Source organism: Sphaerodactylus townsendi, linkage group LG09, assembly GCF_021028975.2.
Source record: "Sphaerodactylus townsendi isolate TG3544 linkage group LG09, MPM_Stown_v2.3, whole genome shotgun sequence".
Taxonomy (NCBI): domain Eukaryota; kingdom Metazoa; phylum Chordata; class Lepidosauria; order Squamata; family Sphaerodactylidae; genus Sphaerodactylus; species Sphaerodactylus townsendi.
In genome coordinates, this window is record NC_059433.1 from 82,511,985 (window position 1) to 82,539,703 (window position 27,719).

General features: G+C 39.1%; 1 protein-coding gene across 1 annotated transcript in view; it reads right to left on the reverse strand.

Moving 5' to 3' along the window:
• EMC2 (ER membrane protein complex subunit 2) overlaps positions 1 to 27,719 on the reverse strand; it is a 51,979-nt gene that overhangs the window by 8,962 nt on the left and 15,298 nt on the right. Inside the window, exons 3-9 of the mRNA XM_048507917.1 lie at positions 27,003 to 27,067; positions 21,325 to 21,410; positions 15,287 to 15,344; positions 7,332 to 7,417; positions 7,089 to 7,148; positions 3,180 to 3,261; positions 1,002 to 1,112 (exon numbers count right to left, since the gene is read on the reverse strand). Coding sequence (XP_048363874.1) covers positions 1,002 to 1,112; positions 3,180 to 3,261; positions 7,089 to 7,148; positions 7,332 to 7,417; positions 15,287 to 15,344; positions 21,325 to 21,410; positions 27,003 to 27,067 — 548 coding nt within the window. The remainder of the gene's footprint in view (positions 1 to 1,001; positions 1,113 to 3,179; positions 3,262 to 7,088; positions 7,149 to 7,331; positions 7,418 to 15,286; positions 15,345 to 21,324; positions 21,411 to 27,002; positions 27,068 to 27,719) is intronic.

A 27,719-nucleotide genomic window follows, 5' to 3' on the forward strand; every position in this document is an offset into this window, starting at 1 on the left:
AACCTTGACAAGTAGGCCAAAATGCCAAATATAGGTACGGAAAGCAAAGAACCACCACAACAGAAGAACGACATTCCAAATCAAGCACTGCTTGATCAATGACTTAGATGGGGAAAAAGATCAGAAAATGTTGTGAATATGAATACCCTCCCCCGCTTCTTCTTCTCGTGAATAAGAGTTCAAAACCCTGGTCTGGGAAAAGGGGATATTTTACTTCTATGGGACAGGAGAGCCTCTCGTTTGCTTGAGGGGCAAACCAGTGAACTCTACCAGTATATGAACTGTATAACCAAGTTCTGTGTTTCTCCGAGCTTGTGTTTCTAAAACAACAGTTTTCTGTGCTGTTCTAAAACTCTGGGGACTTTCTAAAGCAGTTTGTGATACAGCACAGAAGTCTGCTGTTCAAAGAAAAATTCAAAAAAACACACACTTTGTGAGCTCTGAGGTACATCTAAAGCAACTCTTTGGATTCCAGCCATCATCTTGGTAACGGTTCAGGAACTTTGGAGGAAGCATTTAAAGAGGAGGCCTGACTACCCAATTAAAATAATGTTATTTCAATTACAAATCTTAAAATATAAAATATTAAGACAACTTTAAAAGAAAAACTGCTGTTAACACATCCAAAGCAGGAACGATCTTGTTTCCAGCAATGCAAACATTTGCGCAAAACCATCTGCCTGCTCGTTTTGTGAGAGCTTTCATTTAATCTGGCAGTTTTAAAGGACTCCAAATCTTATTAACAGATAGTAAAGCAAAGTTGCAAGTAACCTTGAGGGAGGAAAAAGAAGCTTTATTTGCAATTTGGTAAGATTATTAATCAACATCTACACTTTTATAGAGGTACAAATATGTTGCATTGGGTTTTAATTATGGTTCCTTCCATCTCCATGCTTTGTTGCTTGAAGTGAATTTGCGGGAATTGCAACAAGGGTGCGTTACTGTGCCCAAATGTAAAAGCTTAATTATTTTTAGGTGGGGGAGTATTTCTTCAAGCTCACCATGTACAGTCCGAACAAAGCTCTCATGTTCCTGTTGTTCAGTTTCAGTGCCTGGGCAAAATATTTCCTGGAAAGCTCGAGGTTTTCAAGCCCTCCTTGGGTATATTTGACCTATTGTGCAAGGAAAATCTGATCAATAAACCAATTAATTAACACATGAGAATGCATTAGATATAAGGTACCTTAGCATATGGTAGCCCCGACTTCGATGATCCAGGTTAACACAACAATCTTGTCAGACCATAAAACCTTATCAGAGTTTGCCCTGGTTTGTACTTGGATGGGATTCCACCAAGGAAATCCAAGGTTGCAGGGCAGAGTCAGGTAATGGCAAACCATCTCTGTTCACCTCTTGCCTTGAATACCTTATCGAATTGCCATAAATCAGCTGTGACTTGATCGGCCTTTCCACCACCAGTATATAGTGGAAGAAACAACAGGAGTCTTGTGGCACACAAAAGATTAGAACAGGCCAGAAAAAGCTTTTGTGGACTACAGACCACTAGTTTAAATGTAATGAGTGGGTCAACACTAGGTTGCGTTTTTTTGTAAGTGATACAGGCAACACAAACTGTAAACCAAAGGGTCAACGGGCCATGAAACACAGGAAGAACAGGGTGAAAAGCAATTATGCAAAATTCAAGGCTAATCAAGAAAAATACACCAATTAAGCTGTTTTATCTTACAATAAATAAGAGTGAAATCCAAGACTGCCCATCCATTTCAGGTACCCACTGATTTAGATCACTGCTAATATCGATACAGATCTGAATTTTTCGTAATTACATTTAATGCTTTATTTCCTGCATTTCAAGGCATTTTGACCTTGCTGGTTGGCTTTTGTCATACTTCTATGAAAATGACTGGATAGCAAGGATCAGTTCATGCATAAGGCACTCGCTCTATGAACTCCTATGCTGGAATAAACATGTTTTAGTCTTCACCATGCTGCAAGACACCTAAGTGTCTTTTTACTAAAACAGACCAACCCTCTGAAACTATCATTTTACAAACTTGGTATTTTTATTGTAACTGAAAACAGTACCAGACTAATGGAGCTTGAATAATGAACCAAAACAGTGTAAAAGTATCTAATTAATAGGATGTTGTGGTTTTCCGGGTTGTATGGCCGTGTTCCAGTAGTATTTTCTCCTGACATTTTGCCTGCATCTGTGGCTGGCACCTTCAGAGGATCTGGTGGAAGAAAAGCAAGTGGAGCATATATACCTGTGAAATGCCCAGGGTGGGAGAAAGAACCATTTGCATTAGTTAAAAGTGTTAAGGGTGCAGTTTTACAAGTGTTAATTTGCATGTGTTAAGTGGAATTCCTCCATTTTAGCATTTGTATGTAATACTGAAGTTGCATAATCAATTAGTAAGGGAATTTGCATAGCAGTTTGCCTGAGCATTTAGGTAGTCATTTACTCATTGTCTGATCTGGATCCCACAACATACAGGAAAACCAACACTTTGATTAAGAACTCCCCAATTCATTCTAACACAGTCCAACACTTACACTTAACACATGCAAATTACACTTGCAAAACTGCACCTTTAACACTTTTAATAAATGCAAATGGTTCTTTCTCCCACCCTGGGCGTTTCACAGGTATATATACTCCACTTGCTTTACTTCCACCAGATGCCAGCCACAGATGCAGGCGAAATGTCAGGAGAAAATACTACTGGAACACGACCAAACAACCCGGAAAACCCACAACATCCTAGTGATTCCGGTCGTGAAAGCCTTCAACAATATATTTAATTAACTGCAGGATAAAGGGAGAGGCAGTGTTGCGTAGTGGTTAGGTATTGGACTAGGATCTGGCAGACCCAAGTTCAACTCCCTGCTGTGGGGTGATTTTGGGGCAGTCATACTCCTGCTATTTAATCCATCCCACAGGGTTGCTTGAGGATAAAATGAAGGAGGGGTGAACCATGTACAGCGGTGGGATAAAAATGTACTAAATTAAAAATAAATCATCATTAAAAATCATCATATAATGCAACTTATCAAAAGATATCATTTCTTTTGAATTTTTCACTTGAATAAGCAGCTATCTTTGGGGGAGATGCTGTAACTGAATCATATCAAGGAAGTGACTAGCAACCTCGGCAACTGGCTGTTCAACCAGGGCAGCAGCTACTAACTAGCCCAGATCGTTTCAAAGTACTCACCTCTGCAAACTGCTGGCAATACAAGTGGTTGTGTGGATTTGTCATCATGAGCTCCTCCAAGCAAAATGCTGCCTTTGCATAACTGGAGAACAAAACCAGAAAGCAGCATTTAAAGGAGAACTACAGAAGACAGAGGCTCCAGCTGCCATCCCGCATTTACAGCTGTAGTTGATCAAAATGCGTCAGGATTTCTACAATAAAGTCTAGAGGCTAATAGGGAATGCTCTATTCTAGAGAAAATGATTTGCCCTTCGTGCTCTCCAATTCTATGTATGGCCTGAAACTACTTCAAAAGCCCACTTCAGGCGTCCACATGGGATACCCCCCCCCCTTGACACTGGTCACAGGGCAGAGGACCATTTGGGACCTGCTTAGTGACTGAACAGATCCAGCAGTGAGTCCTGAATATACAGGAGCAGCCAAAGAGCTACCATGACTCCAGTGCTGTCAACCACTTGCACCCACATCTGGTTTCAGAATATTTCTTAATATGATTCCCAGGAACTTCAAGATCAATAGCAAGGAGAAAAAGTCGCCGAGGTGCTTGTGTGAATGGCACAATGGATGGTTAACTACAGTATCCTGATAAGTCTCTAAACAGATCTCTTTTATTTTTAACAAGTCGGAGAGACTTAATGTTCTGTGTAAATACACACACACACACACACACCCCAAGCAATTTCCACGATTGCTGTGCTTGTTTCTGGTCTTGGAACCTGACTCGGAAAAATGGAAGCTAAAAATTGGAGCGGCAATTCACTCTGATGAGAAAATCAGGGGGTGGGGAAGTTCAGCACTCCACTCCCTGCAAATACACTTCAGTACTTGGCATTACAAGATAAACACCAAGCTCGAAAAATCCATGTCTCCACTTCTCCTTCTAGAAACAGAAGTAATGGGGAAAGGCAATGATTCATCGGTGACAAGAGTTATGTGAAGTGATGGGGAGGGCGCTAGGCCGATGCTCTAATCAACTGTGAGAAACCTGCCTCAGTGAAAACAGAAAATCTTATCAACTCCACAGAGACCCGCTATGCTAAACCCTGAAATCTAAATAACTACTTGTTATATTAAACATGCTAGGTTGTCAAGCTGAAATTTTAACAGCCAAAATGCATTATTTATATTTCTGGTCATTGCTTGCCTTGACTGTTCCTATTGGTAGATACCTGGGGTGACCTACTGGGCTAAGTCAGCGTTATGAGCTGTCATGGAATCCCAACATGGAATGTGTTCACAATTCTAGTCTACACAGGCAGTGGGAGATTACTAAAAACACTTTAATGTGCCCATTTAGCAAACAGATAACAACTCACCAGCAAAGAGTGTGCAAAATAAAGAGATGCTATTTTTAAATATTTTATTTTTCCAAAAAAGGGGACAAAATACGTTACTCAAAGAACAAAATCAGCTTCATAATTTGTTCAAAGAACCTTGTAAACACACTCATTTTGTATACATGTATGTATGTATGTATGTATGTATGTATGTATGTATGTATGTATGTATGTATGTATGTATGTATGTATGTATGTATGTATTTCCCGCCATTTGCCTGTATGGTATTTTTGTACTGTGCTATTACTAGCTATTGGGCTGTTATGGACAGGGCTTGCCAGCTTTTGTGAAGTGCTTGTTAAACACTACAGAGATCAATGTTATTATTAATAAACTACACATAAAGCAAAACTAAAGATTATCTCATTCTTCAGTAATTGATGGTCAGATGAAAATAATGAAAGACATTTTTGCAGATGAAAGTAGCCACAGTAGTAATCTTAACAGATTACTACAAAAACTAGTCCCTTTTGTGGTGGTAGGTTAGCATCACACGCAGGAGGGGGGGGGGGGGTTATCAGCTGTGACTACTGTTGAAAGAATAGGTCACTGACATCATACCTACATAAGATCTCCACAGAAATGAAGCAGACGTTCCACTCCTTTTTCCATTTAGTGGCCGCCTTTTTACCAGATTATTTAAATGCCTCCGGGACAACCTTGTTTCTCATCTTATGATTAACACATTTCCTAAACAAGCTTGAACAATTAACCTAAACTGGATAGCAATCCAGGGGTATAATCCAGAGCTTTAGAGCAGCCTGAATGCTTTTCCACTGTAGAACTATAAACTGTACACAATCTGGCAAGAAACTAAGCCAGTCTCACTAAGATGCAATCAGTGAGCTTAAAAATGCTTCATTCGTCAATGGATTGAGACCGAAGTGCCCCAAACCTTCCACAGACTTGGGCTCGTAACAGCTGAAAAAAACACCTCTTTTTCCTGTGAGAAATAAAATGTCCATGTCCTCCGCAGGACAGTTGTAAATATTCCTAATTTGACCATAGTGTACATAACCTGTTGTGCCACTTTGGTAATGCACCAACCCTAAAGGAAGGTAAATTTGACCTCTGAGATCTCTCTTCTAAACAGGAAAGCAGAGCTAAATGCAGCTAGATTTGAGTCCAGTAGCACTCTAGAGACCAAGAAGATTTTTTGGGTATAAGCTTTCAAGAGTCAAAGCCCCCTTTGTCAGGGTTAAACGCAGTATGTTTGATAGGTTGAAATGGATGTTGTTTAGTTGTGGGTTGAGAATTGCATATTTATATGAAGGGCAGATTTCATTCTGAAAGTGTCTCTTAAAAATATAAAAATTTAATGTAACCGGTTTTCAGCAGAAAACTTCAAATTCGATTTTAAATTACCTAGATTTTAAAAAAATCACCACCATACTTTCGGCCTTCAATAGTTTGTCTTTATTTATTTTTTACTTTCTGCTCATTTATTTTATGTTTGCCAAGCAAGGATAACATTTCCTGCATCTGACAAAGTCAATTACTGTCCACCGTACCTTATGCCACAATAAAACTGTTAGTCTTTAAGGTACTACCAGGTTTTTTGCTACAGCAGATTACCTGGAATTCAATGTGTCTGCTGTTTAAATACATTAAGCTGAATATTATAAAGCACATTTTAAACCTATTTTAATTTTTTTCCTAGCCTATTTCCTGAAACACATTAAAAATCTGCACATTAAAATTACCAGACATTAACAGGAGCTATTTTTATTTATTTTCTGAGAGAAATAAAATTGTTTTTGTAGCCCAATGGGAAAGTTCTCTCAAGAATCTCATTATTTTATTACTCTCTGGAGAAAAAAACAGAAAGGAAAGAAACAATGTGGTACAACTCAAGTTGGAGGAAAAACACTAAAGTGGGGGGCACAGTGATTTGCTTTAGAATGTGGTGAAATTAATGTGGTGATATTAGAAAACTAGAACTAAGGCTGTCAGCTAATCCACTCACACTGGGATTTCCTCTTGTCACTAAAGCAATAAAAAGCTAGCAAAAACATTAAATATCCAATAAGAAAGTTCCGACACCACTCAACATATTTGACTGCACAGGGCCTTGTAGCCAGGCAACTGAACCTCCTTATTTTGAAGCCACAAGATTTCGTCTAATCGCGATAAAGACAGCAATGTGTGTTTTCAACTCATATCTTTATAGCGTATCTCCTCACAGAGGAAATCTCCTAGAACATAAATGGTGCAACGGATTTCTTAAATGTAGTGCATTTATACCTGAAACGGGTAAAACAAACAAACAAAATGTGGGTAGCCATGTATTCAAGCTATGAACATTTAAATTATATTTGTCTGACAAATAGGTGACATTTACTCCAAATCAGCAACTTTGATAAAAAGACAAGCTTTCTCGCACTTAAATAAACACGTTAAGGAATCTAAAAGCCTACCCAGAAAACTTTTTAGATGCACAATGCTTGTCCTATCACTAAAATGAAAACTGTATTTCAGAAGAAAGGCAGAAGCAGTCACTGGAATTCATTCTTTACACATCGGAAAACTCCCTTGGGGCCCTTTGTGAAGCGGGCTCTGCAAATAACTTACTCATGTTCATTGATGTAAAGTTCTGCAAGTTCATGCCAAGCTTCTTGGTCACCAACAAACCTAAACAAAGGGAGCAACAGAAAAGAAGAGAAAGAAAAGAAAAGAGAAGAAAAAAGAGAGGCAGAATTCTGTAAAATGAACACCATGGAGGCAAAGGAGTAAATCAAATGTAAATTCCATTTTAATTAAAAAAAGATTTATCAGAACAGCAAAACACAATCCGTATTCTCTAAAAACACTCACTGTTCCAGATACTCATTCAGCTCCCGGATGGCCTCTGTGATTTTCCCCTGGGCTTTTCGAATGGCAATCTTACGCTTTCTTGCTGCCTGCAGATTGACATTAACAGAGGATTATGTCCTCATAATTCCCTGGGTTGGTTTTTTTGTAAAGGAGGCAATTTGACTGTGCAAATTATTATCTCAGTTCCAGAATTCCACTGCAGAGCAACTGCTTGGCTGGAGTTTATAAATGTGCCCTATGACATCCTGCTGAGAGATTTACCATTTAAAAAAAAATCTTCTTGCTATCAAGTTACGTGGGTTTTACTTTTCATGTGCAAACTGTATGCATCGTTTCATCCAAATAAGTGACTGTCCAAATTCTGATAATTACAAAGCAGCGGGGGGATCCTAATCTTTATCCAGCCCAAAGTCCACCAATCTGTCATTCATGTGCTGTGTCCCAGAGACAGTCAAGACACTGAAGGGGGGGAAAAATATCACAGTGCCACAGTGACGGCCATTTTACCAGGAGAACTCTTCGTAAGTTTCGAAGATGCTGCCTTTCTGTTTAAGATTGTCATTTTACAGGAGCATTATGTAACTTCAAGAGAGACATCGGGTTTGAAGAAGCAATTGCCACATACTACGATGACCATACAAAAAGACGGGCAAGGCTGGGTGTTGCGTTCCTGGCAGTTTGACAGGCTTTAGGAAAATGTCAGTTCCTGGCAGTTATTTAAACCCTTTAAGTTGTATGGCAGCTGTTCCCTCAAATTAACAACTTCGTAACGGGAAACAAATCTAGAAACACACCCAAAGAACCTCGGGTTAACAGCACAAGCCATCCACCAAAACGATCCTCTATTTTTTTTTTGACAACTGTAGTTTGCAGCACTGGAGTAGACTGTTCGTCACTATGAGAAGGGTTCTTTCTTTCCACCTCTGAATGCCATTCCTTCAGAAACACACAAGCAGGGCCTCCTCAAATGATTTGGAATTAGACTTTCCAGTGGCTGCTGCTCTATTTGTAAACCACAGCACTCCCACACAACAGAAACCATTCAGACCCCTAAGCCTCCTACTACTGGAAACACTATATCCTTTTCTAGAGCGCATGTATAAACTGATCATTATCTCGCACTAACTCCTAGCAGACATTTGATCACATCAGATAGCTACGGAGTTTGATCAAGTGTGTTTAATGCCTAATTCTTAGGTCACCGGCATTTAGCAATCCGTGGAATTCCTTGCGCTACAACATGACCAAAAGATTTTCTTGAAATGCTCACATTTTTTAAAAATTCCCCCTTTCCCCCTTCTGCATTCCTCTTGCCTTCTACAAGAGTGGTTTATTATCTGCCTTTCTCACTGAAATCCAAAGCAGATTACAAAATTTAGCAATGCAACAGGCACAGTAGAAATATAATTGTGTAATAAGACTGGAATATAAAGTAAGAAAACAATATAACACGGGTCCGTTCCGCACGGGCCAATAAACACGGGTGTAGGACAGTAAAAAAACACGTTTTGAACTTCGCACAGATCCCGTCCCTAAGCCAAGTCTGCCCCGTATTATTTTCCCCATACCAGGTTGAGAATCACGCTATTAGCGAGTCTTTTCAAAAATCCCAGGTTGCAGCCACTCACAAGCGAACAGCCAGGCAGGAGGCATTTTATTTGCCCCTTTTAAAAAACTTTGTGGCTTACATCTGCGTAGCTACGCAGGTGCAGATAGTCATATCATGAGACATCAGCATGGCTGTGGGGGTTCACTTGCGCTTGCCTGCATAGCTACGCATCTATGGGAAGCAAATTTAAAAAAGAGAGATGGAACGGCAACCCAGATTTTTTTCCGTGGGCTGCAATCGCTGCCTGCACGGATGCATGTGAATGTAAAAACAGAAAAAAATGGGTTACTTTATCCTGACTGCAACCTGTTATACATTTGCTGTGCGGAGGGGAGCAGAGTATACAATGAAGAAATGAAAGAAACTGGATTACAGAAATTGGGCAATAATGCCGTTATTGTCCATACATATAATAAATGGTGCCATCACCTATCACCCCTTAAATACAGAAACACAAATATGCACATCGGTCACCTATATCCTAATTAGAAATATCAATTTGCGATTCCAGCATTTAATAGACAAGTTCAGTTCACTTATATTGAGTTAAGTCTCCAAAAGTGATGAAGTTCTGAACTTGGCAAACCTGCACTGATTGAACCAAGCAGCTTCACTGGGTTTATTAAACAACCCTGCCCAGCATCTATACATCGTTGCTCTCCATACCACTTTCATCACTTGCTAGACGCCCAGCAGCTAAGGACCTGTGACTCCTGCCCTCTCTGGATAGAGATCTCCACCCTTTCTCCCAGCAACTCCTAGTGGAGTCATAACTTAAGCTATCCTGAACCTTAATGGACTTTAATTATATTGCTACTAAGAAACATTACATGTTTTGTTCCCCATCCACCAATACTGTCTTTCACTCCTTGGTCAAAAGAGGGCATTTCTCAGTAGTACTTTTGTTTTATTAAGAATCTTGCTTTAGATGGAATTGCTTTATGTAAGGGATACCTATTATAAATAAAAGGATTCTGGATAAAATCAAGCCTAAGCTCTCCCTAGAAGCTAAAAGGATAAACCTGAAACTGTCGTACTTTGGCCACAATATGAGAGGATAAAGAGTCACTGGAAAAGACAATAACGCCAGGAAAAGTTGAGGGCAGCAGGAAAAGAGGAAGACCCAACATGAGATGGATTGTCACGATCAAGGAAGTCACCCTCAGTTTGCAAGACCTGAGAATGGGTGTTAACATTTTGGAGGCCATTAATTCGTAGGGCCATTATAAGATAGAAGAAACCTGACAGTGCACAAATATTACCTACACTGATGGTTTCATTGCCTTAGATAGCCGTTGTCTACTTCTGTTGTTTTTCCTTTTCTTCATCCCCCGTCCCAATTTTTCTTATAAAGAACCTTTGTTTTATTCTATTTTATACTCCACTCACTGTCCGACTGAATATTTTCCCATACTTGCAGTCTGCCTGGCCCCACTGGATTACTCTGTTTTGTGAGGAATTTCTGTGGCTGGAGTTAAACTTTTTTTTTTCACACTTTGTAATTCACTTGCTGACTGACTGAAAAGTTCTTATGTTTGTAATCCATGAAGCTAATAATAGTTTGAAAAAAAATATTCAGAACCCTGAATATCAGATTTGGATGGACAGATCCACTTCATGAACTCCAACTCTCGAAAGGAAAATTAATTTTAGCGGAGGAAAAGGTGAGAACGCTGTAAATGAAGAATTTTGATGGTATAAAAGTTCAGGCAGGTGTTGCACACTCCATATGCTAGTTGAAAGGAAACCGCCACTCATTAATTACAATGTATATATATATATATTTCCATACAAGGAAATTAAACCCTCTCTGTAGAAAATAATAATGTATGAATTATGTCTCAGCTGACATCCAGACTAAACTTTAATATCCAAAGTATAAGCTTTTAAACGACATTACTGTCCAATCAAATGATAAATTTTGGTACTGCAAACTTACTTTAGCCTTTGTCTGTATCCTTTTCAAGAAACGTGATAACCTGAGCTTCACAATCAGTTTAGGACCTATAGATATCCACGTGTCTTCTTCTCAAAACAAAAAGTCAGGATCGAATCCATCTATCACACAAGCATTGCCAAGTGCAGCTATTATTTCTGCCTACGATAAGAAATCATTCTCTCTACCATTTGCTCTATTAAGAGTTGGCTGGTTAGAATAATCAGAAGAACAATTTAACGAAAGCCTTTTTATAGTTGTACTGTAGCAAATTAAAGACAACATTTCTACCAAAAAGTGAAACCAGTGTATATGATCTCCTCAGGCAGTATTTTGACTGCTAGAAAAGTGAGAAATGGTTCACTTCAATAGTTAGTCTAGAAAGATTCTGTAAAAGTATTTGGAATTCTTCTCAAAACAAGAGATTCTTGAGAACCAGCTTGACATACAAAACGGATACTTTCCTCCCTTTTCATTCAAAAAGTATTTGCGGACCTGGTCAAAAGTGTGTGTCTCTGAAACCAGATCCGTTTTGCTTGACCATGCAGAACTGGTGACATGGAATTTCCCCCTATCCATTTCCCAGCATTCAGAACAAAACTCTATAGAGATTACTATACTGGCTGGCTCTGCAAAGCCATCATTCTTAACGGAAAGATATATGTCATCTTAAAGAAACACTTATGCTATAATCAGTATCAAATGAGCCAAGGTGCGCTAAGTATGTCCCCTGTTTCTTTATTTAAACAATGAACCATTCCAAGTTGTTCCTTTTAAAAGAGCTAATAATCCTCAATTTGGCTCCAGAACTAATCCTCCATTGCTCGTGATTTTTTTTAATTAGTATTAAGTCGTCTCAAAGTGAAGAGAGGGTTTCAACATTTGTCCTCCTCCTGCATTTGATTAGCCAAACAAACTGACTCTGTTTAGAAAGAGCTTTTACCAGGAGATAGATTTTGAATTTGACGAATGTCTCATTAAAAAAATGTCTACCACATTTTGGATCCAATCCTGTTCTGTAAGTTATATAAAAAAAGAACAGAAATATATCCACTTAAGTTACACAATCCATTAAAAATTGTTATTTTTTCCAAGTGAAGACCAAGACACTTTTCCAAATCGTAGGATACTGGCCACTGACTTTCTTTGCAAGTGTTAACCGCTGAGATCACACTTGCCATCTTCTTAAGAACGTAAGTTTCTGGGTTCAGCTCAAGGGGCTGGTTTTAAGCTTTGTACGCTTCTCCGCCTATAAGTACATTTCTGAAGGAAGATCTCTGCTTGTATAAATACATGGAGTGGTTCAATTTCTTTGGGTTGTTTCTGCCATTATATTATTGTTTACTGTTCCTAACTATTATCATTTATAGTTTACTGCTTATTATATCACTGTTTATAGTGTGTGTGTGTGTGTGTGTGTGTGTGTGTGTGTGTGTGTGTGTGTGTGTGTGTGTGTGTGTGTGTGTGTGTGTGTGTTGGATCGTAATCACAATTGGATAGACGAGTTGTTAATTTTATTTCTTTTCCTTTACTCTTTTCTATTCTGTTTTGGTTAGATCTATTAAAATAAATAATAAAAAAGAAGCAATCCTAATGTTCTGTTTAATTCGTGTATTAAACCTGCAATCAGCAACCAGGTTTCGCTAAGAAGAAACAAGATGGCAAGGAGAGAGTCACATTATTGAACAAACAAAAAATCTTTCAAGTATCTCAGCATAGTCTTTCAGTTGTCTGGACGTTGGAGAGCTCAGGTACTCCAATCTGTAGAAACAGCCGACAGAACAAACTCCGCCATTATAAGATTTCACTTCACAAAAGGGGGCCCTCATAATCCATGCAGCAATCAAGGTTTTTCAAGGAAAAGCCATTACCCAGCTCCTGTATGGCTCCCAGCTTTGTATATATAAAGAAAGGCACCTACTGGAAGCTGTTCAACCTCCGGTAAATTCTTACGAAAGATTTTTGGATTTCCCCCCAATATATTCCAAACGCCCTTCTCAGATTAGAGACTGGGGGTGATCTCTTTGGAGATATGCATGTGGCTACTGGCATTCACCTACTGACTGAAACTTATTTTCAATCCTACAGGTCTAGTGCCCTTGATTTTTGCTGACAGAGATTGTTCAATCTGGCTATACAGATAAAGATGTTAGTACAGTCAATTGAGATGCAGTGGTCGAGAAAATTGTATGCTTCCGCATAAGAGTATAAGCCAAAGGTGGGAAGCCGGGAGGCAGAGGGAGTTCCTTATTTGGGCAGTGACTCCCCCTGATGTCATTGCCCAAATAAGGAGCTCCCTCCACCTCCAGGCTGGGTTTGAGGCAGCCCAGCCAGCCCGCAGGCAGAGGGAGCTCCTTATTTGGGCAGTGACTCCCCCTGATGTCATTGCCCAAATAAAGAGCTCCCTCCACCTCCTGGCAGGCTGGGCTTCCTCAAACCCAGCCTGGAGGTGGAGGGAGCTCCTTATTTGGGCAATGACATCAGAAATCTGCCGAAATGGAAACTCCCTCCACCCTCCCGGCTTTGGAGTTCGAAAGGAAGCCCACCAGCCAGGGTTCCCCTTCACCCTTCCAGGAGGGCAGCAACAAGTGAAGCAGCTTGTGCAGCCGAGGGAGGTAGTCCCGGCCACGCCCCCAGCCTCAGCAGAGGCCTGAAGAACCGGCTGGTAAGCAGCAACTCTTGTATAAGCCGAGGGGGCATTTTTCAGCCTTAAAACAGGGCTGAAAAACTCGGCTTATACGCGAGTATATATGGCATATTCAAATTATCCAACAATGGTTTGAGCTTACGGGAAAGGATTCTTTCCCCCTAACTATGTGATGGGTTATATACTGGACAATTACAAATTCAGCAGATGGTGCTCTTGAAGAGGATGCTTTATCAAAATGGACTAAGCCCATGGTGGCGAACCTATGGCACTCCAGATGTTCATGGACTACAATTCCCATCAGCCCCTGCCAGCATGGCCAATTGGCCATGCTGGCAGGGGCTGATGGGAGTTGTAGTCCATGAACATCTGGAGCGCCATAGGTTCGCCACCACTGGACTAAGCTTTACAAGACATCCAGTGAGGACCTGTATGTCACATTATCCATTTTCTGTCACAAACAACCAAAACACAGTGGGAAAAAATCTTAAAGGCTTGCCCAAATAGTAAATTAATCCACTGTACAATCCTGAGACACTAGAGTTTATATTCCAGTTCTGCAATATTATAATTTTTACATCAATCAGCTCACTGAATGGGGAAAGCAGAGTGTGTGGGTGCATCTCATTTGTTACTCTGTTTTGCAACACAGTTCAAAGGCGTTCTACACTTTGACAAACCGAGCCCAGGGTAGTCTCAAAAGGGCCTTGTTAATCACTGGAACTGGAACTATATGATTTTATATTCTTGTACTCTCATTTTTTAAAGGTACTCACTTTATCTTCAATCAAATGGCTTAAAATATTAAAGAAATCATAAATGTGTTCTGATGGAAAGATCCGATTCTAGAAGCTTAAAGTCAGAAGGAAGAGAGGGGAAACCAACATTTGGTAGAACCATCTAGTAGACATTTCATCTCACTTCATTCAGTTTCCTGTGATACAATTCAACTGCATAAACTGACTTCTTTTGCAGTTAATTATTGATTCCATAATCCAGGATTGTTTTCTGGCCAATACAGCAAAAAATTAAGCAAAAAAAAGGAAAAAGGAAAAAGTTGGAATCTGTGAGAGACAGAGAGATCAAGAGCTTATAGAAGGGCATCAACTCCACCCAAACTGCTGAAGCTAATGGAGAATAATAAAACTTGGACATATATCAGACAGATTGGCGAGAATCACTTTCACCACACTGAGGCAATATACTTCTCACATGGCACCTGAACTATGACTTTCAAGCACTCATTTTTAATTTAGGAGAATATGTGCCCCTTTCATATCATCACAAAAATCAAAATCTATTTCAACGGATCTTTGAAAACATCTTAAACTTTCTTTTAATAGCTGTAGAATTTAACAATGATCATAACTAATAGGCGCTTTTATGCTACCCCTGTGGGAAAAGATGTTAGATATTAAAGTTGCTTTTCATCCTTGTGTACACCCCATCTTTCTTGTTTGAAACCGTCAGATCCCGCAAATGCATGATTTTTACATGACTTATGTGGACAAGAGCCTGCATCTCACATGCCAAAGAGAAAATGTTTAATATAGCTAAGCAACACCATGTGTCAGCGTACCAGAAGAAACTGCTTTAAGCTAAAGTCAGTGCCAAAACAAACTCAGCAATAGTTTCAGTTTAAAACCACGAAGCATCTATTTTCCTACTGCAGCCCCACGCGAACAAGAAAATAATTAAAACGTAGATCTAAAACTATTACCACAATACATGTAACACAGCCATTATTTCCCCGATCGACTTACAGTATTAGTTGAGTCCTCTTGTAAGATCCTGTCGTATAACTGGATTGCATCATCATACCTGTCACAAGGTGCAAAGAAAATTTGCAGGTGAATGATACAGAGTTCCATCAATTCCGTATGAGTAGAGCCTTCCCCCGATATAACAAGAGGCAGAGGAATGGACACAGCTTTTGGAAATGCGGGGGAACAACAGGATGAGTGTCTAGTCATGGTGAACTGACTGGTCAGAAAAGCTGAAGAATCCAGATGAATATTTGCATATCCACCAAGACAGGGGGAGAATTGTGCTCAGCGCAATGTTTCAAATTCAATCCATTTTATTTTCTGTTCAGCACTGTAACATTTAGAATTGCTTTAGGCTGTCAAATCACAGATCCACCTTGACCAACCTACATCTCGAGATTTGTTGACAGCCTGCTCTGTGAAATGCTTTAGTTGGAGATGCCAAGGATGCAAGCTGGAGGACTTTATGTATGAAAGTCCTATGCTCCGTTTATCACCAGCATCAGGGACCAATTTTATATAGCCCTCTTCCTGGTCCAGCAATTGTGTTCTGGATGGCTCAGGCTAGCCCAATGTCATCAGACCTTGAAAACTAAGCAGGGTCAGCCCTGATTAGGCGTGCCAAACTCTAGATGGTGTCTGGAGATCTCCTGGGACTACAACTGATCTCTAGACAGCAGAGATCAGTTAACCTGGAAAAAAATGGCCACTTTGAAAGGTGGACTCTATGGCATTATATCCTGCTGAGGTCCTTTCTCTCCCCAGATCTTACCCTCAAATATCCAGGAATTTCCCAACCAGGAGCTAGTAACCCTAAACCTGTTTAGTATTTGCACAGGTGACCATCAAGGAAGTCCAGGGTTGCCTCACAGGGGCAGGCAACAGCAAACTATCTTGGAACACCTTTTGCCTTGAAAAGCCTATAGGGTTCCCATAAATTAACTGTTGTTTAATTGCAAAGAAATTCCTTTTAAAAAACAGCCATGGCTCAATATTTTCCTGGTACCTCGATGTACTCCACCCTTCGGCCAGCCACAGTTAGTGTGGGGGACAAGAGTATCAGTTCTGAAGTGTGGGAGAACTTAGCTTGGGAAAGATTTTTTTAATTCAGGAAAAGATTTTTTTAATTCAGTTAACTCTCCGTGACTTTTTTTTTTTGGTTTATAATAATTTACTTTATTGAATTAAGTTAAATTGACATTAAAACAGAATCATAAATACTTAATTACATCTATCTGAATTAACTTAATTACATTTATCTGAATTACCATTTCCTACATTCACAATTTGAAAAAACACAAGTTTCCAACCTTTGCCCCACCAAATATCTTTTGCGTAAAATTAGTTACCTACAGGAAAGCAATAAATCAGATAGAAATTACTTTCTCTTTGCCAAATTTAGATTTCACAAATTTTAAAAGCTTATGTTAGAAAAAAAATGTTCTTTGAAGTATTAAGCAAAGGAATAACAGATACAATAGTTGTACTTGATTTAGCTCTTAAGTTTTAAACCACCTACATTAAAAAAAACAAGGAAAACTTTTAAATCTAAATTATTGCATGCCGCTTATACATCAAAGCCAGAGAAATGTTGTGTAGGATATCTTGATTTAAGATATGACATTAAAGAATTCCAAATCTCTGCATAAAATATCTAACTCTTGATTTCTTAGCAAGTATGATTATTTCCATTTCAGCAAACACTATTATCTTTAATATCCAATCTTCTGGGAAGAGTAATCATCAATCTTTCCATAACTGGGTTTTTAATAATCTGACAGCTGTAATCATATATAATAACAATTTGTTCAGTTTCGGATTACCAATTCTTACCATGTTTTATAGAAATATTTCCAGAGAGAAACTTATTTCCACCTTAGTTATAGTTTTGATTAGTCTGTGTATCATAGTCCAGAACTTATTGGCCTGTCTACAGGACCACCACATGTGGAAAAAAGGAACCCATTCTCTTATTACATTGCCAACATATGGGAGATACTGTCTTATACATTAAAGAAAACTTTATCGGAGTTAAGTAAGTCCTATAAAACATTTATAAAAGTTTTCTGTAAGCTTCGCACAAACAGAGAATCTAGTTCTATTATTCCAGGCTCTCTCCCAATCTTCAAAACTTATTGTATGTCCTATTTTCTGCCCAATGTATCATAACTTCTTTTATGATTTCTGAATGGGTATCACATTACACCAACCACTTGTACATAAATTTGATCAGGTAATCAACTTTCTGGCAGAAATTCTTCTCCCATACTGACTCCTGCTTAGCAAATTGGTAGTTTTTCATGTCTACCTTCCATCTCTCTGACAGCTGTAAATACAAACACCAGCGACAGACATTCTCCCCTACCACTATTTCTTCCCTATTTAATTTTAACTGATGTAGACTAGTTCAGAATCGTTCCATACGTTAAAAATTCTTCAGGTCCAATTGCTTACCGAATAAGGCTTTGTGGAGTAAAAACAATTTTGGGATTTTTTCAAAGAATACTTTTTAAAATATATCTCATCTACATTTTATATAGGGCCGCTGCTATGCAATGGTTGCAAAAATCTTAGTTACCTTTGACTTTTCCATAACCAATATATGCATGCCAACCAAAACATAGATCATAAACTTCTAAGTTCAGTAAATATCTATCTTTTAATATTATCCATTCCTGTAGCCATACAAAGGCCACTGTTTTGTAATATAATAGTAGATTTAATACACCTAAATCCCCCCTTCCTTTAACTGCATTCACATTTTTAAATTTATCTTTGATTTTTTCCTTTGCCAAATAAAATTTGAAAGGTCTTTTTGCCAATGATGAAATGGTTTTTCAGATGTTGTGTTTGGGATAGTTTGAAATAGAAAGATAATTTTCAGTAGAATCAATATTTTAAGAACATAAGAACATAAGAACAAGCCAGCTGGATCAGACCAAAGTCCATCTAGTCCAGCTCTCTGCTACTCGCAGTGGCCCACCAGGTGCCTTAGGGAGCTCACATGTAGGATGTGAATGCAATGGCCTTCTGCGGCTGCTGCTCCCGATCACCTGGTCTGTTAAGGCATTTGCAATCTCAGATCAAAGAGGATCAAGATTGGTAGCCATAAATTGACTTCTCCTCCACAAATCTGTCCAAGCCCCTTTTAAAGCCATCCAGGTTAGTGGCCATCACCACCTCCTGTGGCAGCACATTCCAAACACCAATCACCGTTGGCATTGAGAAGAAGTGTTTCCAGCTTTTATTAGTCCTAATTCTTCCCCAGCATTTTCAATGAATGCCCCTGGTTCTAATTACATTGAGAAGAGAAAAATGTCTCTCTGTCAACATTTTCTACCCCATGCATAATTTTGTAGACTTCAATCTTGTCTCCCCCTCAGCCGCCTCCTCTCCAAACTAAAGAGTCCCAAAGCAGCTGCAGCCTCTCCTCATAGGGAAGGTGCTCCAGTCCCTCAATCATCCTTGTTGCCCTTCTCTGCACTTTTTCTATCTCCTCAATATCCTTTTTGAGATGCGGCGACCAGAACTGGACACAGTACTCCAAGTGCGGTCGCACCACTGCTTTATATAAGGGCATGAAAATCTTTGCAGTTTTATTCTCAATTCCTTTTCTAATGATCCCCAGCATAGAGTTTGCCTTTTTCACAGCTGCCATGCATTGAGTTGACATTCCCATGGAACTATCAACTAAGACGCCTAAATCCCTTTCCTGGTCTGTGACTGATAGCACTGACCCCTGTAGCGTGTATGTGAAGTTTGGATTTTTTGCCAATTTTCATTGCAGCTATTCTCTCCATTAATGATAATTGGAGGTTATCCCAATTCTTCAGTAAGGTCTTAATCTTATTCCATGTTTTCAAATAATTAGAGTTGAATAATAAACAATTCTTCTTTGACAAGTATATTCCCAAATATTTTGCCTTCTTTTGAACTTTCACTCACTAGAAGAATTTTATATTCTTCTGACTTGACCCTCAGACCCCGGATTGCCTTGTCAGATAAAATCTTTTTTGTTAAGCTGTTATTTACTTAAAATAAATAGGTGAGAAAGGACAACTTTGCCTAGTTTCTCTGTTGATGGAACATTCTTTTGAAATTTGATCATTAAATTTAATTCTAGCAGACGCGTTAGTGAATATTGCTTTGATCCAACATAAAAAAAATTCAACAATCTTCAAATTCTGTAACGTTTTTATTAAAAAGCTCCAATATAAATTAGCAAATGACTTCTCTGCATCAATAAACAGGAGAGCTGCTTCTTTCTTAATAGGTAGGTTTAAATATTCAGTAATATTCACCATAAGTCTAACATTATCTCTTAATTGTCACTTTGGAAGGAAATCATTGTTCTTTCCCTATAGTCTCATTTAAAACCTCTTTTAGTCTTTGGGCCCAAACTGCATTTAATAAAGATAAAGGCCTAAAGTTGTGAACTTCTCTAATTTGTTCTTCTTTTGGAATCAAAGTAATAAAAGCTTCATTCCAAGGGTAAGGAAGATATTTTGTTTTTAAATTATTAGTTAGTTCCTGGAAAGGAACAGAAAGTTTGTCCTTAAAGAGTTTAAAGAATAGATTTGAAAATCCATCAGCTGGTATTTTCCCATTTTAAAATTCATCATATTTTCAGTTACTTCAGTTACAGTTATTGGTGAATTTAAAATCTCTTTGTGTTTTTACGAAATTTCCATTTTTTAATTTTTTGAAATAAATTCTTTTAGGGATTCCTCTGCTTAGGCTTCTTTATAAAGATTGGAATAATAGTCAAAGAACAGTTTTTATACCTGTTTTTAAAATTTGAAATTTTAATAACTCCTAATTTCAATTGGGGTATAATTTTTCACTTTCCTTGTTTTAACCTACCCTGTTTCCCCGAATATAAGACATCCCCTGAAAATAAGACGTAGTAGATGTTTTCCTGAAGTGCAAAATAGAAGACATCTCCCGAAAGTAAGATGTAGCAAAGTTTTTGTTTGGAAGCATGCCCAACGAACAGAACACAGAAAAATAAGACATCCCCTGAAAATAAGACATAGCGCATGCTTGGGAGCAAAAATTAATATAAGACACTGTCTTATTTTCGGGGAAACACGGTAGTCGCTAGCCATTTACCCAATCTATTTGCTTATCCAAAAAATCTTAATTTCGAATACCTAAGCTTAGATTGTATTTCCCCCAGATAGAACATGGATATTTGTTTATTCAGAATTTTCCATTTGACTATTACCATATATACTCGTGGATAAGTCGAGTTTTTCAGCCCTTTTTTAAGGCTGAAAAATGCCCCCCTCGACTTATACACGAGTCAGTGATTCACCCCCCACAAAGCCCCCCCCCACACACACTTACTTTGGCAACAAAGCGCTTGGCAGGCTTGTGAGGAAGAGAAGCCTTTGCCTGTGTTCCCAACCTTCCAGGCCTGAAAGCTTGACCTGCTGGGAACTACATTTCCCTATGGGGAGACCCTGGTCTATAAACCAGAATAAATAAATAAATAAATAAATAAATAAAATAAATAAATAAGTAAGTAGAAGTAAGTAAAGTAAAATTAGTAGAGTAAGTAGAGTAGAGTAGAGTAGTAGAGTAAGAGTAAGTAGAGTAATGTAGTTCCCACTAAGTCCAAACGACTTCCTGGAAGGGAACACAGGCAGCAGGCCTCTTCTCAAGCCTGCTCCGTTTGGGGGGGGCGCTACGGGGGGCAGGGGTTACAGAGCAGGTAACCCCCTCTGCTCCAGGGTATCCGTCTTTAGTGCTTTTTTTCACTCTCCTTAATTTCCTGGAAAAATCACTTTCTCATTTTGTTTTTTAGTCTTTATTATTGAGAAATTTATCTGGATGAAAAAATCCTTTCATGTAAGCTCTTAAGGCATCACAAACTATTCTGGTTTCAACACCTTTTCCCCAGTTAGTGTTCAAAAAATTCCTTATTTCCAATTGACATTTGTTTAATAGATCTTGCTGACGTAACAGATGCTTTTTTAGTCTCCAGCACTTAAACTTATTCATATTCTTAAATTTTTATACAGACTGCATACCTCTCCATGGCTTCAAATCGCATGCCCGTTAAACGCTTAACTCGATGGCTCCCAGGGAACTGCCGTCTTAGTTCTTGAAGACAAAACTATATTTTAAAAATATAAGAAAATCAGATACAGGGAAAAAGAGGTAAGGAATACAGTATTCTCTCAAAGCTGGACACCAGCATTTGAGTGATGTTTATTTGTTTACAGTACCTGAGAGGTTCTCCTGGCAGAAGCCTTTAAACCTAAATTATCAAGTCAATACTCTTGCAGTGCTGTTTTAAGAGATACTAAGACACACAGACAGTTTCTAGTTTTCAGGCTATAAAAATACCCTGTCATCAGTAAACAAATAAGCCAAAATTAACCTTATGAATTATAAACAGGAATCTTTTTTTCTAAAAGAGTTTCTATAAACAAGTATCTTTTTTTCTAAGCTACAAGAGTGTTAACAAACACTCATGCAGATTGAATGTCCAGAAAACGGGAACAAAAATCCATTCACAAACTAAATCTGCCATCAATTGTTTATGTAATAAGTTGACAAAAGGTATTAAAGAAAAATACAGAAAAGTTTTAGACAGAGAAGTAATTCCATGGTGAACAGAGATTATAGATCCTTAGAGACATTATTAGCAGGGGGGAAATGTCAGAATCTGCAAAAACAGAAGGTATTGAAGAGGAAATCAAAGAGATAAACAGCAACAGGACATTTCTGCAGCCAGAAGACAAGCACAGAAGAATGGTTGAAGCTGGTGACAGAATGGAAGACCACAAACTTAGGAAAAGTTCTGGAGCCACTAAAAAACTTAAGCTCAAGAACAATAAAAAGAGGAATATGGAATTCAGCAAGAGGAGGTGCCAGAGCCCACACCAGCCAATTTGGCTACCACCAAAGAGAGACAGAGGTTCAGGGTAGGGCTTGGATGAAAAATGTAGAAACAAGGATTTGGATGCCTGAAATCCCAGAGATGTGCTTCCAGTCTGAGTAGACAATGCTGATTTAATGGACCAGTGGTCTGATTCGGTATAAGATGGCTTCACATATGTTCACATGTGACAAAAAATAGTCGAGTAACACACAGTCCTTGGTTTCCAGTTTCACTTGGAAAATTCTCTGATCTTTGCCGAAACTGAGTAGGACCTCCCCGGGGGAGAGGGGGGTGGAGGAAATACAGCCAAATGGTGGCTTATGCTGAAAAACTGGCAGAGCAAGGGCACTGCTATACAATACTGATGCTATGCCTATGAGCAGGGGCCCTGTTCTGTTCTGAGTTCAGTCCATCCCTTTCTCATCTTTCCAGAGGCCTTCAACAGAGGCCTTCAACATCTTTCCAGAGGCCTTTCCAGAGACCCTCCTAACTAATTAACTGAGAGCACACTGGAGCAGAACCTTTACAAGGTCAATGTGAAGTGGATAAGTCCAATAGCACTATTTTGCAAAAGAGGCAAAGAGCACAAGATATGACAAAAGAAACCAAAATAGAGACTGGTTGGGACCTGCTAATTCACAGAGAGTGATTTCCTTGCCTTTTCCCTTACTCAAATGTTAGAGTAAAGAAGATAAGTATGCTGTAGGTAGAGGAATTAACGAAAAATGGTCCCCATCTTCCTGTCTGCAGAAATCCCCCACTGGAGCGAAGCAAATGTTTGTAGCATGGTGGAAATGTGGGGATAAACACTGGACTCCCATACAACACTATTGTAAAGAGAATATGTGGGGGGGGGGGAACCCACTGAAAGTGGCACAGAAATTCTAATTATTATAATCATCAGTCAACAAGAGCATGAACAAGAGTTCCAGCTACAAGGATGAAGAGGAAAACCACACCACGGAAAACAAGCCCATGGTTCCCATTAAGGTGTCTTTTTTTTTCCTTTGTAAAACTTCAGTACTGCAAAATGCAGGCAAAAAAGCTTTTTTTAAAAAAATAATAATAAACCCCTGCATTAGTGGTGTTCCATTAAGGCAGTCTAAAATTCTAACACTTTCCAGACTGTTTTTTCATCTCCTACTCTGTCCTATAAAGAAAAGGGGGGAACACCCAGAGAGGAAATTAATAATACTTAAAATAAGAAAACTGTGAAAAGGTCTTACTTGAACCTGAATAAAGCAAAAAAAAAATGCAGACAAGAGAATCTCACTCAAGGATATTGCAGGCGGCTGCCAACAATAGGTGATCTTGCTGTGGCAGGTACAGACACACCAGGTGGAAGATGACTAGGACTAGGCGGCTAGTTGTGATCAAGGCTGAGGACGAAACAGTTCTACAAGTCTAAAAGAAAGTCCAGATGATCAGCTAAGAGTCCACAGCTCTCAACACACTTCCTCCAGAATGGAGGGCACCTCTTTCCTCACAAGGCACGCCTCTTGCTTGTTCAGCTTTCTGCAGCCAGGTGTTAACAGTGCAAACCCTCTTGAGCGATCTGGTGCCAGCAGCTACAGGGGAAAAGGCCAACGATGGCTACGTTGAATGATCTTCAACAAAGCATGCAGACCAATAAAAGTTTTTTAAAATTTTCATTTAAAGCACTCTCTGCGCGGACACCGCTGCCCTCCTTGAATCATGCTGTGTTTCTTATAGGACACTTTGGGGCCACAGGTTCAAACCTGAAAACTGTTACTATGATGATTAGCATTTCAAAACATGCACATGCGTTGGATTGCCATTTCTTCTAGGAAACTTACAGGTGTATTTAAGAAGAAATAATTCAGATACCTTATTTTTTTTTAAATTTTCACAAAATGGGTTCACATCTTTTTTTGTTTTGTAAAAATGATTATGTTTTCTCCCACTCTATTGCTGTTACAATACGATCAGCAGTTGAATAATACAGGATTTGTGCTTGAACGCTTCACTGCTGCCCTTCTGAAGCTACGGGAAATAAAAGGCAGGTTTCCAAGATACCCAGAAGACGGCAGCTGCTTCATGACAGCACCTACCCAACAAATCCTAGCGGAACTGCCAGACTAACATATCTCACAAGTGTTTAGCTTGAATGTTTCAGTGTGGCTTCTAACTGGAAACCATGATCTAAGCAGGGGTCAGCAACCTGTGGCTCTCCAGATGTTCATGGACTACAATTCCCATCAGCCCCTGCCAGCTGTAGTCCATGAACATCTGGAAAGCCACAGGTATGCTCAGGCACACATTTCTGCTCAATCAGCTGGCCATTTTAGTGGCTGCAGAGGGTCTAGAAGACAACCAAAGACACAAGAAACGTGTCTTAAGAAGAACATAGGAAGAGACCTGCTGGATCAGACCACCGGTCCATCTAGTCCAGCACCCTGTCTCCCACACTGGCCAAACATTTCCTCTGGAAGTTCAACAACAGGGTATACAGACCTAGGCCTTTACCTTATGTTGCCTCCTGCCACAAAGATTCAGACGTCTACTGCCTCTGAATGTGGAGGTCCCCTTTAGTCACCACGCCTGGTAGCCACTAATAGACGGGTCCTCTGTGTCATTCTCAGTTTCTTTCTTCCACACTGATTTATAATAGTCTAAGCAATTTGCTGGGCCACGGTTACACCGCATAAGGCTTATGGTGCGAACCAGAAAACAGCAGCATTGTCTATGGATGTTAGGGAAATAAAAGCTCAACCGAGAAAAGCAGGAAGTGTTTATTAGCCTTCAAGGTCAATTAAAACAATCATAAAAACAGTTTCTAGACCCCACTCATCTTTGTTACCATCCACATACTGCTAGTCACCATCCTGATTACTATGATGCAGAAAAAGTATTTGGAACAAATGAATATAGTTTCTAAAAGTGCACGCAATCTGTTATGTGCTACTAAATCCAAACACACTCAAAATCTGCGATTTCTTGACACTTTCCCTACTTTGGTCTAGGTGAACTTTGCCATATGATTTCTACTCTCCCTACACAAACCTAATTCAAGCAATGTTTAAATGCTTTTTACACACACAAAAAAGGGAGGTGTCTATCAAAATTTACACTCAGTGTGGCAACGTCTGAATAGTATTCGTTAAACAGACAGAATAAGTATAATTCAGTATCTAGTCTTTAATAAGACAGACTGCTTTTGAAACCAAGCCTTTTATTAAATGATTGGAAATACACTTGGAAAAGTTCCTTTATTTGACTACTACTTTAAACAACAAGGGCATTTCTTACTGTAAGTTCAAGTCAATGTGAATTCCATTTACAAATGAACTAAGCATCCGTTCATTTAAAATGCATTACTGGGGCAAAGGTTTCTGTCGAAGGTAAAAACGATGTGGATAAAATAATGCAGCGGTAAAGGTAAGATTTTCTTCTTTCTCCGCTTTTACATTGCATAAATCTCATCTGTGTGCTCTGCGTTCAGCTGATACCTGATCACTGCACTCTTTTGGCTGGATGATACTGGTAAGATCTCTTGAACAAATGAGCCCATTCTCCCTGATTTTTTTTCTTTTTTTAAACAACAGTCACAAATACATACATTACTACACAAAAACACATCACAGCAAGGCTCCCTTCCATTATGTAGGTGTGGGATATTGCGGTGCTAGTTTGAATGGAAGGTGGCATTATGGTAAGCGGTGGGGAGGGGGGAGTCTGGCTTTTTATTGTTTGGAAAGACCCTGAGGCTTAAAGGATCTGTGCCTGCATTCAGACTTTTGCTTATAATTATCTTGGGTCTTTCAACAGTTGTAAAAATATTTACAGCTAACTGGATAGAAGCTGCGTGCCAAAAGAATGTTGAAGTTGCCCTATGCAAAAGAAGCGGTTGATTCTAAAACCTTCTCAGTTAGTATCCTTTTTTTTTTTAATGTAGTGTAGGGTTTTTTCTTGGAAGCTGCTGTCAAAGCCTGCTTCGTTGCATAGTTGCTTTAGAAGTGTCCGCATCAAAATAATGTCAATGTTTTTTCAAAAAAGAGAAGATAGACGTTAAGGGAACACTGAGTCTGTTTTGTCAAAGACTATGCAACTGTTGGGATTATGCAGAATTTTCCATTGGAAAGCTCTCGCATCAGCTCAGGGGTAACTGATTTGAAAAGAAGGTGTAAAAAGCAAACAGAGGCATCTTATACATCGCATTTAAAAATTGGTTTGCTGCTGTTTTCAATCAGGATTGCAGCATTTAGACTTTCATATTACGATATCTGGTCTTTTGAGCATTACTGAGTTATTAGAAGGTGACATGCAGGGAACATTCCTTTTAGCACCATAGCTTTCAAGACAGCTTTCTGAGAACCAAATATCAAAAGCCAAATGATCCAGTAAAACATTTAGGAGCAAATATTTAGAGCCAAACATTTAAGAACAGTGAGGAAATCAACAGGATGTGTGAACACTGTGCTGTGTACAGACCATGACACTTTTTATAAAATTCACAAAAAGGCAGGGGGCGGGCCCAGGGAAGGAGCTGTGTCACTCACTGCCCCGAGACTTGCAAAAATATGCAGTGTGAACAACTGCAAAAGGCATAGAAAGCAGGTGAGAAGAGGAAAAGAGTATCGGTCTGCAAGCCGTCTGAATGCCGAGAGAATATACCTGCAACAGAAGGACTGCCTCAAAAAGCACATCACTGAGATGAATAAACAAAAACAAAAATGGCCATCCAGAAAAGTGCAGCGCCTCTCCACAAAATTATCTTTCAGCATTTAACCCACATGAAAAGACTGTCGTATTTTTCGTCAAGAAGATAGAAGAGCTGCATAAAAAGTCGGGAGCACTTACCAGGGCCAAGTCATCTCGACTGCAGTCCAAGGCAGCGATCATGACCTGTTCATAAATTATCCAGACTAGACAAACACAAACACAAAGAAAATAATATGAAACATAGGTAAACTGGGTTTTCGAAGCAAGTACTCAACTCACAAACCGAGTAAGATCAATGGAATCCCCTATTACATTTCTGTAATGACTACTACTTATTTATTGTAATGGCCTATGGCTTTCAATAAAATTGATTGATTGATGATTGACTACTACTTATTGAAATTTGAACCTGTCATAATACCGCTTGTGGTTACATATGTAAAAACTCTAAATTGCATAACTAGTTTTGCTATAGTACTGCATGAGCACTTTTAGAAGCCAAGCTATGTTACAATGCACAAGTACTACCTGTGATATCATGACTGTGGGATCCTACATTTCAAAAAGAAGCCCAGTTCATAAAGGAAACTTTCGGCCAAAGCCAGGAATGTTACTGTTCTCTAATATTCACTTCAAATAATTCTTTTCCTCAAATTTTCAAACTACCACTTGAACTCAATTCCATGGCTTCATGGAAACAGCATCTGACAGAGGATTCATCTCTGCCTCCTCTGTGGCCTGTCTGCTTCAGGAATTCCAAGTCCGGCAAATAACGCATTCCTCCTTCATCTTCACTGAGGTTTGCCCACTGACCAACTATCATCTAATCTGACAAAACAAACTATTTTCAGTTGC